Source organism: Vanacampus margaritifer, chromosome 16 (assembly GCF_051991255.1).
Source record: "Vanacampus margaritifer isolate UIUO_Vmar chromosome 16, RoL_Vmar_1.0, whole genome shotgun sequence".
Taxonomy (NCBI): Eukaryota; Metazoa; Chordata; class Actinopteri; order Syngnathiformes; family Syngnathidae; genus Vanacampus; species Vanacampus margaritifer.
Window position 1 is genome coordinate 17,207,669 of NC_135447.1, and position 11,997 is coordinate 17,219,665.

Here is an 11,997-nt window from a genome sequence, read left to right on the forward strand (position 1 = left end):
AGTGGCGGAGTCTCGACGAACAGAATCCATGGCGCCGAGTTAATGTGAGTAAAAGGACAAATTATCCTTGTTGTTAGATGAATTCTGTTTGTCGTGGACTCTGCGACAGGTTTCGTCGGCTAAATTTAGCTAAATTGTACGTGAGATCTGAGTGAACAGGTATTGTTTTTGTTTAGTGTACGCGTTTGTTTGTTCGTTCCGTGGCGGAGTTTCGGCGCCACGTGGTTTTATTTGTTTGTCTTTTAAAATGTGCGCGACGAGTCTGTGTCGTGGCTACCTAGGTTGAAGTTAAGGACGTAACGTTACGATGGATTGTGCGCAACTAAGACGAGAAATGAGAGATACAGGTTGAAGCATGCGGTTTTATTAAATTATGGAAAACACATGGCAGTCTCGTTCTGTGAGGAATCTGAGAGATCGTAAGTCCGTGCATTTCTGAGGCAATTGTTAAATTGAGGTGATATGTGAAGTTGGAAGAAACTTCACCCGCTGCGAAGTAATCGTTAGACTGCAGTATTTATTGTTTTCTTTTATTTTTTGGAGGAGTGAGGAGCAACGTTGCTGTGAGGGATATAACCTATTGAACTGGTACAACAAGTGAGACGTCACTGAATTAATTTGAGGGGTTTATTCGTGTTGCGTATGAGTGAGTGCTGGGCCCAGATGGAATGTGACTTTGTTTAATAGACTGTGTGATGACTCTGTGGGCAGGTATATGTAGAGCATGAGTGAATTGTGTGGTTTTTTTTTTTGGGGGGGGGGGGGGTTGTCTCGTTTGTGTGCCTGCGGGAAGTTGTGACTGTTTGAGTGATCCTGACAATTAAAAAGGTGGATTGCATAATGTCCTGGGAGAGTGTTGAAGTAAAAGGCCAGTTTTTGTGTTTTTGAGGATGTCTATTGATGGTGTTCTGATGTTCTTTGTTATCAAAATGGAGAAGAATAGAGAGGGGGAGGGAGTTTGTTGGAGACAAGTATTTTTCGTTGTCTCCATAAGTGGGTGTGAGATAAAATAGGTGTGGTAATGGCGTTTGCATAGGAAAAGTGGTAGAAACAGGTTTCAATGAAAAAAAGGGTGAAAAGTTTTTTTTTCCTCCTCTCTCTCATTCCTTTGTCCCCAAATATAAAGGGTGTGAGATTGGAATGTTGTAGAACTCGTTCTACATATTTTGTTGTGGGGAGAATTACTCTTTTGTCTGTGAGAAATTTTAAACCCTTCCCCCTACTCTTGTTTCAAAACAGGCCTGTGGGATTAAAGGGGGGGGGGGGGGTGAGTGAGCTGTTGTTTTAAGAAGGAGACTTGTAATCTTTTGTGTCAAGCAACACCTGGTTGTAATCCTTTGTGTGTGTGCGTAGCAGGGTTCTTCTGATGCTAATCTGTTGGTGCCAGTTGGATGAGCGGACGGATATGGAGATCTAGATGTTATCTACAGGCCACTAGCCATATTATTTCATATGATTAGGTCTGCTTTTTATAGTTGAATGTGGAGTAATAATTGTTTTTTTTTTGATAAAGAATTTTAATTTTTCCCTCTGCCTCTGATAACTCAGTCGTAGGCGTAAAAATGATTTAACATTTGTTCTCTCTCTCTGAGCTTCATTCCAGGATTTGGTGTCGGCCATTTTGAAGGGCAGTCCTGAGATTTTGGACCCCCATGTGGGCGCTGACTGGTAGTTGTCACATTTTAAGCATAATTTGAGGTAACATGTAATGAAGAAGAAGTCTATGGTAGACATATGCGTAAATATAGTAATATTACTTGCTATAGTGTAGTGAACAAATTTAAAAAACTACAAAATAAATAAAATAAAAATAAAAAAATGAAATACAAAAAGCAGATAGTGCTCTCTTGCTACGATCTCATCTCCCTCTGTCTATTATGAGTGTATAATGTGTCAAGCAGGTTCAATCATTGGCCAAAATGTGTTTTTCTTGGGTGACTCAACAACGTGCTGGATTAGCACTGGCTATTGGGCCCCGATTGCGGACAGCGTTCTCCTGCTCTGCTTGGTGTAAAGAGTAGGCGGCAAGCTGCACGAAGGCTACTTTCAAGGGGCTAAAGTGGCCACAGAAAGTATCTAGGATGGCACACCGTGTATATGCACGCCCAGTGACTGTTCAATGACTCTTATGCGTTGTTTTGGGTTGAGCATAATGTCCAGTCTATCTTTTGAGCAGACATCTCGAACTCTCATCCTACTGCCTTGATGAACTCTTCCTGGGATCTCCAGTGAAAGCCCAGGCCCGCTTTGAACTTTGCCCTGCGCAGCTGCTGCCATCTGCTGGACAGGAATGGATATTGACTCCAGTTGTTGACTCAAAGCTCTCTGGTCATCTGAGTTTTGCCCCTCAAGTCGTATTTTGGTCTGATTGTGTACATTTGCACTCTGTACTGTGTCAGAACGGGAGATGTGATCTATAGCAACGCAGTTTCGGAAATTGAAAACGACATATGTGATAGGATATTTGGTAAAATTTATTTCAATCTTAATTACTCTATTTTCCTTATTTGATGCTTGTTGGATTTGGTCTTCTAAATTTTGCCCATTTTTCTTTTTAAATTCCAGCTTCTGGATTGGGACCCATAGATGTGGATCACCTAAGGCGAATTTGCTGGTTAATTTTTGATTAAGCTCACAGCACTGTTGCTCTTTGCAATGTTCCCTGCTGTGTTTTACAAGCCCCACTACTCTGTAGAAGAGGTGGGGTTAATTAGCATTTTAAGAATACTTTTTGGTTTGTTTAAAGTAGGAATTTTGTCTTGTTTTACCTCTGATCTTTTACTAGTTGAGGTGGCAGATATTTGAAAGTTTTAGTGATTTGTAACCTGCAATAGGTTAATGAGGCTGTCTTAACTCTATTTCTCTTCTCTTCCTGACCCTAAAAGTCCTCCGCTGCAGTATCTTAATTTACATCTGCTTGCGTTTTTTTTTTCCCTCACTTTGTGTTATCTTGACTAGGCTCTGAATTGCATCACAAACGCCTGCCTCAAAGGCTTTTATGACTTTCTGTAGCTAGCTCAGCCGGATCTGCCCTCCTGTGGTTCTTGGTGTTGGCTAAATTGCCCCAATCTGGTACTTCTTATCTACAGGCCACAAGGTGTCTGTTTTTTTTTCCTCTTTGAAGCAGCATCTGTTCACTGCTACAGCTTTCTTTACGTGTCTGAAAAGATCTAGTTGATCTTTATCAGATGGGGGAAGTGACTGGTTTGTTTGTGTGTATCGTCACAAAGGAAGGTATGCACACAAACAGTTCATGTTGAATTAAATAAATGTCGAACTACTGTATAAGTGAGTCTGAATGTGATAATTCCACAGTCTGGTGTGAGAATGAATGAATTCACAGGCGGTGGTCGGGCTTTGACAGGAAAAGGACAAGTAAGTTTCGGCAAAGACGACACTTATGGCAGAATTAAGGTAAATATGTTCCATTTCAGAAAACAATCTCTCCTCAGAGTGTTCACGTTCCGGCCGGCCGTGATGGCTCTGAGTGATGATGTTGTTTATTTATATGGTTTACACTGATATAATAAAAACCAGCGTCAAAAGTACAGACATTTGCTGGTTATGACTGGAAGCACAGTCATGCTAAATCTACAACAGTAAATATCATCATAAGGGTTTCCTAGGAATATTGGATCAGACAATATAACCCATTTCAAAAACAAAACTTTATAAGATATAGAAAAGGCATTGGGATTAAAACACATTTGATTTAGTATATTATCCCTAATCCCAAAGACAGAGTAAAGAAAAAAATAGAAATATTAAACAATTGGCCTCATAATTTTTTTAATTGGCTACAAGATTTCCATTGTTGTATTAATGAATGTGCAAATGTCATTAAAGGGATTCTGTTTGAATGTCACAACAAACAGAACTTTTTCCGGGTCCAAGAGCACGTTCCGAGTCCTACAACTTAAACAATTAACATTTACTAACTCCCAACTAACAAAAAACTACCAGGTGCTCTTTCCAAAGTAAAGAATGGAGAATATGTATGTTATAAGTGACTAAATGAAAATGTTTTGCATACACATTGGTGAAGGAGAGGTCTATCTGGTTTACTGCTCGTAAAGGGAGGAAGACATCACTCCACATCACCCACAAATGGTCCACAACGGCCCGTCGGGTCCTTCCCAGGCTCATCAATCACATCACCTGACCCCCAACCGGGGGAAAACAAGCTGCTGACCCAGATGCCCCGGCTGTCTGTTCGAGGAGGATGCTGTTTGAGGAGATTGATGTCAAGTGCTTTTCCAAGGCACTATTCCACAAATGAGTCACATTCTGGGAAGATAATCCCGGTGTCCAATCTTTAGATCTCTGGCAGTTGACCAGGGTTCTAAAACAAAGCTGATCATTCAACAAAGACCTTCATCACGAGATGGCTTCGAGGCACGGACACATCTGCTGCTGCATCGCGACACTTTTTGTTGAACATAACCACAACACATCGTGTTAAGCCTCACATTTATTATGCCCCTTCCACTGAAATTTTTTTTAATGAATCAAATTGTTTTTAATGCCATATGACTGATAAACTACCCCCTCTCCTGCTATTCTTATTTCTAAACTCCCCACACAAACATTGCTTAATGTTGCGACAGTCATTTGCGACAATGAAGGTCCGCGCTGGACTTTCTCTCTGAAGTGTTTTTTAATGTTTATCTTGTGTGTTGGGCTTTTTCAAGCCCAAATGGGGGAATTGAAGGAAATATTCTGTTTAAATTTAATTATAACTGTTTTGATTTAGTTATAACTATTTAGAATTGGACAAAATTGCTTTGATTTACTCAGTATAGTTTTGTGTGACAATTCAAATGTTGTCAGGGAGTGATCTTCTCTTCTCTTTTCACATTACATTCCTATGAGCATGAGATGGGGGAAAGCGAATGTGTTAATTAGACCCTTTGTTTATACTAAGGCTCCACTAAGTCTGCCTGCGGCTCTGAAAGGCTGACTACCTGTATTTTTCCATCATGGGACAAAGAGAGGAGGGGCATGGTTGGCCAACTGTATGACGTCATGTGACTATGGGAGGAACTTTGGTAGGACAAAGAATATTACCCACAAGCGGAGCGGGAAAACGACACAGTTGAGAGACAATATGGGAGCGAGTAGGCTCATATTCTCCTGTCCACGAATTCGTGAATAAATCTACAAGAAAATGCCTGAATTCACTGATCTCATTGTATGTTTTATTAATCAACGGCATGAACACGCAAATGGTAAGAATCCCTCTTCCTTCAGTTTTTACTTTCTGGACTTGGATTTGCCACCTCTGAAATGGTGTGATAATCTGAAACATTTTAGCATAATAAACATGTAATAAAAGAAATCAGAAATTAGAGCTAGTATTTTTGTTAATTTCACTGAATGTGAAAATGTACAACCGAGTACATCCATTTTTGGTAAGCTGCCTCTTTTCAAAAGTGAAATCATTCATTTTCCACCACTTATCCTGTTCTAAGATGAAGCCTCTTACCTTGAACTGTTGTCATACATAATATATCCTACCTTTTGCAAAAGGTTGTTGTTTTCATTGATGTAGCGGTCACGTTCTTTTTCCAGCTCCTGGATGAATTTGCGCTGCTTCTGTGCCTCCTGGCAATTGGCAGTAATCTCTTGTTCGAGCACTTTTTTGTCGGTTTCAAGCTCCATCACAAGGCATTGCTCGATTTCCACTGATTCTGTAGCTTTGGCTAGACTCTTGTGATTGGGATCATCAAAACATGTAAAATGACATGATCAACCGTAAACGTGGTTTAAAAGGCTGAGAAAAAGATTTTTTTTTTTAAAGAAAGAAAAGTAAAATACCTTAGTCAAGATGTCTCGTTCTCTGGTCAGGTCAGAAATTACTTTTCTGTCAACTTCAATTTGCTTTTTTGTAGCTTCAAACTCTGCAGAAGGCCAAGTTGGATAGGCAGAGTTTTCATTTGATCAAACAGACCAGGGGTGCCCATACCTCAGCCCATGGGCAATTTGCGGCCCACCATTCTTTTTTTTTCTTTTTCTTTTTTTTTTTGCGGCTCACAGTATGTACTAAATATAACGTTTAATATTTATTTTGCCTTGTGCAGCATGTGTTTGTTTTCATTTTAGCTCAATGCAAAGGGCCACAGGGAACACCATCATCACAACATATCTCAATCTCAAAAACTGTGTGTGTAAAGATACACAAGAGAAGCTGACGTACCTTTTTCTAGACCAGCAATCCGAGTTCTTAGAATCCCTCTTTGTACTTCCACATCAGCTTTCTGCTCCTCCACAAAACGGAACTTCTTTTGAACGGCTTCTTTCAGCTTTCTTTCTTTGGTAATCTCATGGCGCATCTGATTCACCGTGTCTTCTTTCATCTGACAGGACAATTAGGCATTGGCAGCCATAATGAGTTAACTATTATTGACTAGTATTGACTAAAAAAATAAACATTCAAACATCATTTTGTGCAGTTAGTAAGACATTTATTGCTATTTTAGTTAAAACCCCCTTGTTAGGAATCAGGCTCATTCTGTTTGAGTGGGATCATCTGAATTCTATATATTCTAATTCGCTTACTCATAGGCATCAACTACTTTGAAGATAATATGTATATTTGTGAGATTCATGTATTCTATGCATACAAAGGCACCTTAATCTCGTTTAAATTCTTCTGATTCTGCCAAAAATGGTTTTCTTTGAGCGCTATGAGTTGATCCCGGTCACGCTGCAGCTTGTTGGTTTTATTTTGCAACAGCTCCAGATCCTTGGTGATTTTATCAAAGCCACTCTGTTGGAAAAGAAAACTGCATTGATTTATGCTGTCATAAAATCAAGACACTGAAATTGTGGTTGTTATTTCAGCCATCATGAAACACAACCATCACAAAACTAATACAAGTAATGTCCTACTCTTTTTTAAGTACTGTTTGAATGATGTGAATGGGATGAATATGAATAAATATATATGGGATAAATATAGTCTTAGGTATTTTGTGAACAAAGGTGGCAAATCCAGGTCCAGTAAAAATCCTGCCTCAGCTTGGCTTTAGCCCCTGATGTTAGCTAGCTAGCTCACTAAAAGGTAAACAAGCACCATAGGAGCTAGCTAGGGAGCTAGCTAGCTAGCACCTGGGGCTAAAGCCAAACGGTGGCAGGGCTTTTACTTTTTGGACCTGGATTTGCCACCTCTGGTTGTGAACATTGGTCACCTCTCACATCTGACTAATGAAGTCACGTAAAAATAAAGTTAGGGAGAGTCTATTAATAAGCTTGGCTAGTTTATGGTTCTTCTGAGGTAGCTTCCATGTTATTCTATTTGTCACACAGCATTTGTTATGAGCATTTAATCCTTCCCAGAAGATAAGTGAGCGGCAACTTTGTAGGACCCAGCGACAACGTCAGCATGTTGGCAAGAGAACTGCCACATCTATAAATTTACGAAAGATAAAAACTAACCAACATGTGCATGAGGAGGACATGACAAGTACATACAAAGAGAAGACCTGTGGACTTGCTCTATATCAACCTAGAAGGTCCACACTCATGATAATCATGTGTTTTTATCATGGAATCTATGATGATTACCTTTAATGACTTCAGTTGCTGCGCTAATCTCAGTTGCTCATCTTTAGAGGCTTGGAAATCCTTTTTTAGAGTTTGGATCTCTCGAACTTTTGTTTCCAGATCAACGGTCATCTCAATCAACTCTTTTTCTAGTTTTTCTTTTATCCTCTGCTCACGGGAAATATCATTCTGTTGTAGCTGAATCTCATGTTGAAGCTACAAATAAAGAAAGAGCAACAACAAACTGGGTTTAATTCAGCCCATTCAATATTGTCCATATTGCCAGAAAACGGTTATAAAGCTGCACTGTTTAGTAGACGCCATTTATATTTTTGCACCACAAACCTGAGAAATATTGTTCAAGGCATCCTCCCTTTGAGTCTCTGCCTTCTGTTTGCTTGCAGTGGCGATGTTCAGCTGTTCTCTGAGACTCTCAACTGTTGTCAGCAGGCGATCACGCTCATTTGTCAATTCTTCAATCATTTTCAGTAAATCACTGAAAACACATTTTGAGACTCAGCTACTTACATAATTACATAATAAACACACTAAACACACAAATAGCATCTACAATTATTACAGATTGGAGGCTGGACTCACCTTTGATCTTGGTTAGCAGAGGCCAAGCTTGCTTGTTCTGCTGCCTGCGTTAGGGTGGCAACCTCCTCTTGTAAATTCTTGATCGTCTCCAAATTGGCTTGCTCTTTATTGTAGGCAGTATCAACCATTTTCCAAGCTTTATCTAATTCCTGTGTTAATGAATAAACATTTTATTTTGGGGATATATATATATATATATATAGAGAGAGAGAGAGAGAGAGAGAGAGATAGATATAAAGTTTGTGAACCTCTTCAGCAATTTGGACTTTATATAACAGGTGTAGTTTATCAATTCAATGCATTTTCTTTTTTTTCTTTTTTAAATCAATTGTGTAGTCAAAACTTAATTAAGAAGAGTTTTTGGTTAATTCGTGTAGGTGCAAAAGTGAGTGAACCCTGAGCTGCATTGCTTAAAACAAGCAGTGAAGTAGGATCAGGTAGGACAAATTGGTAGCTAAACTAACCACTGAAATGGACCAATAAAATAAAAGAGGTTTAAGCAAAGAAATTGTGCATCACTGACTGAAAAAGAGACAAAACCACGTCACTTTAGTCTTACCCAGGTAAACCCATACAGGTCAGTCATGCTGAGAGGAAGTGAAATCTCAGGGGACCTCAGAATGTGGGTAGTGACAGCACATCTGTCTGGGAAAAGCTATAAAGTCATCTAAAAAAAATTAGCTTCATCATTCCACTGTGAAGCAGATCATCTGCAACTAGAAAACACTGAAAATTACTACAATCCTGCCTAGAAGTGGACAACCTTCTAAAATATCAGCAAGACCCACAAGACAAATGATAATTCAAGTGAAAGCCAACCTGTGCATCACATCAAGGGATTTGCAGACCTCTTTTGCTGCATCTGGGACACATGTGCATGCTTCAACAATCAGAAGAAAAGTCAATCGACAAGGCTTTCATGGAAGGCTTGGAAGTCATGTTTGGTGTAAAGTCAACACTGCATACCAGCAAAAGAACCTTCACCCTAGAGTGAAGCATGGGGGTGAGAATGTTCAATTCTGGGCTGGCTTTTCATCCTCAGGACCTGGACAACTCCACATAGTATAGGGAATTGTGAATTCAGAGGAATATTGTGAAATCCTGGAACATAACCTCAAGCCGTCCTTTGTGAAGTTTCAGTCTGGTAGACGATGGATCATGCGACACGACAATAATCCAAAGCATTCCAGCAATACAACCAAGGAATGTCTGAAGAACTACAAGATTCATGTTCCGGATGTGCCCGGTTAAAATCCTGACTTAAATTATTTCAAAACACTGTGGCGGGACCTGAAGCGGGCAGTTTATGCTAGATGCCCATCCAACCTCTCTCAATTGGCTGCATTTTGCAAGGAAGAGTGGCAAAAATTCCCCCAAAGTAGATGTGAAAGACTGATAAGTCACTAAAGAAAGTATTTGGATTAAGTTATCATTGCAAAAGGAGGTGCAATGTCCGATTAAGTGAGAGGTTCACATACTTTTGCACCCAAGAAATCTGAGTTTTTCTTAAATCAACAACTTTTGCTTGATAATGAATGACAATATTATCATTCTTTTTGTTCAAGTCCATTAATTTCAATGTCAGCATTGTAGATTTGGGTATGATTAAACATTTAATAAGGTTATTTAAATATTTTATACAGAAAGTCTAACCCTTGTCATGGTTCACAAACTTTTGAGCAGCAGTATATATATATATATACATACATACGCACACACACACACAAAAGAGAATTGTTGATCCAATTTAAAATTAAACGTAGAATTGTTGACCAACTTAATAAAGTTCAAGTCGTATTACACGATTGAATTTAATTAATCCAAGTTTAATGAACTCATAATAATTAATTAATTACCTCATAATTAATTTAAGTTAATATATTCACTTTGGATTGATTTAATTCAATTGTGTGTTATTACTTGAAGCAGTTTTATTAAATTGGTCAACAATTCGCTGATTAATCTTAAATTGGTTCTACAATTCTTATTTGAGCGTACACACACGCACGCACGCGCGCACACACACACACACACACACACGCATATAATGCATATTGAGCCATTGAACTCCTGTGTAATCTATACCGTCTTTAGTGAAGTCATTGCTGCCTCATCATCTTGAGAAACCTTGCGGGAAGCGTCAGCTTTGGTTGAGGCTGATGCCATCTCTGCACTAAGTTCCTTGCATTTGCTCATGAGCCTTTTCTCATTGTTGTAGGACTTAGTCAGCGCATTGAGGAGTTTCTCATATTCTTCACGGATCTTGGCCATGTTTGGCTCCTCTTGGTCCTCAGTGAGCTCACTGAGGACCATCTGGAACTCCTCCAATGATTCAGCCATGTTTTTCGACTCCTGTAAATAACAAATCAACACTTACAACTGGCTTTTCAGTACATTTCTTAAAGTAAAAATAGATTACAGTTTAACTAACATATTCCGATATTTTGAATGTCCGTATTCAATTTGACACATTAAAATAATATTTTAAATTGTAGTATTGTTTGTTTTAAAATGTGGCTCTTACGGTAATTATAAACAAGTACCATTTTGTAATTAAACTCTTTAAAACTCCACAAAACTTACCGCAATTTATGATTCAAATAGCGAAAATAACGTAGTGTATTTGGAAGGCTGTTGTTGGTTCCAGTTGATGTTGGTTGCCAGACAACGAGCAATCTCGCGAGAGAAAGTTGGCTTGGCTGGTAACCAGGAAGTGAGTCTGACGTCACACTTTATCTAATGACTGACGTAACTCTTCTACCCGTCGTGTTCAGCGAAATCCGACAAGCTGTAACGTGGTTACCTTGGTGGGTCATAAAATCAACAGCTCAGCAACATTAATAATCCAGTGTCAATTCATGGACGAAAATGGAATAGTTGGGGGGTTGGGGGATGACTGGGGTAGTAACAAAACAGCCTGCGGTGCGATTAGAACGCGTATGCATAATTATTTTGGGAACGGAAGACTAATGGAATTGTATTGAAAAAATCTCTATATAAAGTGTGTGGCTTGACGTAAGTCTACATGTCCGTTAACATCAAATATAATGTACGATATGATACGTGCTCCTTATACACGTGACCATGGATAAGAGACATGACGTAACGAGATAGTTGGCCTTAAATTCACCTATCTATCTATCTATCTATCTATCTATCTATCTATCTATCTATCTATCTATCATTGTTGGCAGGAAGTTTGGGTTAATTTAAGAACAGTTAGTTTGTTGTGTTGCCATTTCGAATAAGGAGATGTAAATTATGTTGTGTTTTGGATGTGTGGAAAAGCAGACATTTCTTGGAAAATTGAAACATTTTTAATAAATAAAAACTGATGTAATATACACCATTATGAATTTACAACTACAGTACAAGCATACCAAGACAGTTGAAAATACAAATAAAACAACTAATTTGAGTTTTTTTCCCAGTTATTGAGATGAACAGAAATTATAAATAATATCCATGAAATATGTGTCTGAAAAAGAAAAAAAGATATAAAAAGAAAGAATTTGCAACAATTTCGCACAGCCAGTGAACAGACCGAATAGATTGTTACATTTGTATATGAAAACGTTTTGAGGTACTGAGTTGTTTGAGTGACTGCGAGCACTCAAAATATTTGACAAAATTCAAACAGGAAGTCCAAACTATGGTGATGAGTTCAGTTTGTCTTTCTTCCACATATTGCATTTGGTCTATGGAGTAAATAAATCGACCTAAAGAAACTTAGTTTTAAACGTGAGGATTCGAAAAAGTTTGCAGCAATTAGTTTTTATATAAATAAAAAGTAAAGCACTATATACTCCGTCCAACAACATGAGTGTACCGTACAGCATATTTGCATCTATA

The 11,997-nt window shown here is 38.6% G+C and overlaps 1 protein-coding gene across 2 annotated transcripts in view; it reads right to left on the reverse strand.

Annotated features, from left to right (window-relative positions):
- cfap58 (cilia and flagella associated protein 58) overlaps nt 1-10,845 on the reverse strand; it is a 28,034-nt gene extending 17,189 nt beyond the window's left edge. For both annotated transcript variants that reach the window (XM_077546805.1, XM_077546804.1), the window contains exons 1-9: nt 10,729-10,845; nt 10,231-10,497; nt 8,146-8,294; nt 7,891-8,041; nt 7,567-7,761; nt 6,632-6,769; nt 6,197-6,356; nt 5,818-5,900; nt 5,518-5,709 (exon numbers count right to left, since the gene is read on the reverse strand). In XM_077546805.1, coding sequence (XP_077402931.1) covers nt 5,518-5,709; nt 5,818-5,900; nt 6,197-6,356; nt 6,632-6,769; nt 7,567-7,761; nt 7,891-8,041; nt 8,146-8,294; nt 10,231-10,485 — 1,323 coding nt within the window. In that variant the 5' untranslated portion in view covers nt 10,486-10,497; nt 10,729-10,845. The remainder of the gene's footprint in view (nt 1-5,517; nt 5,710-5,817; nt 5,901-6,196; nt 6,357-6,631; nt 6,770-7,566; nt 7,762-7,890; nt 8,042-8,145; nt 8,295-10,230; nt 10,498-10,728) is intronic.
- Nucleotides 10,846-11,997: the final 1,152 nt, after the last annotated feature.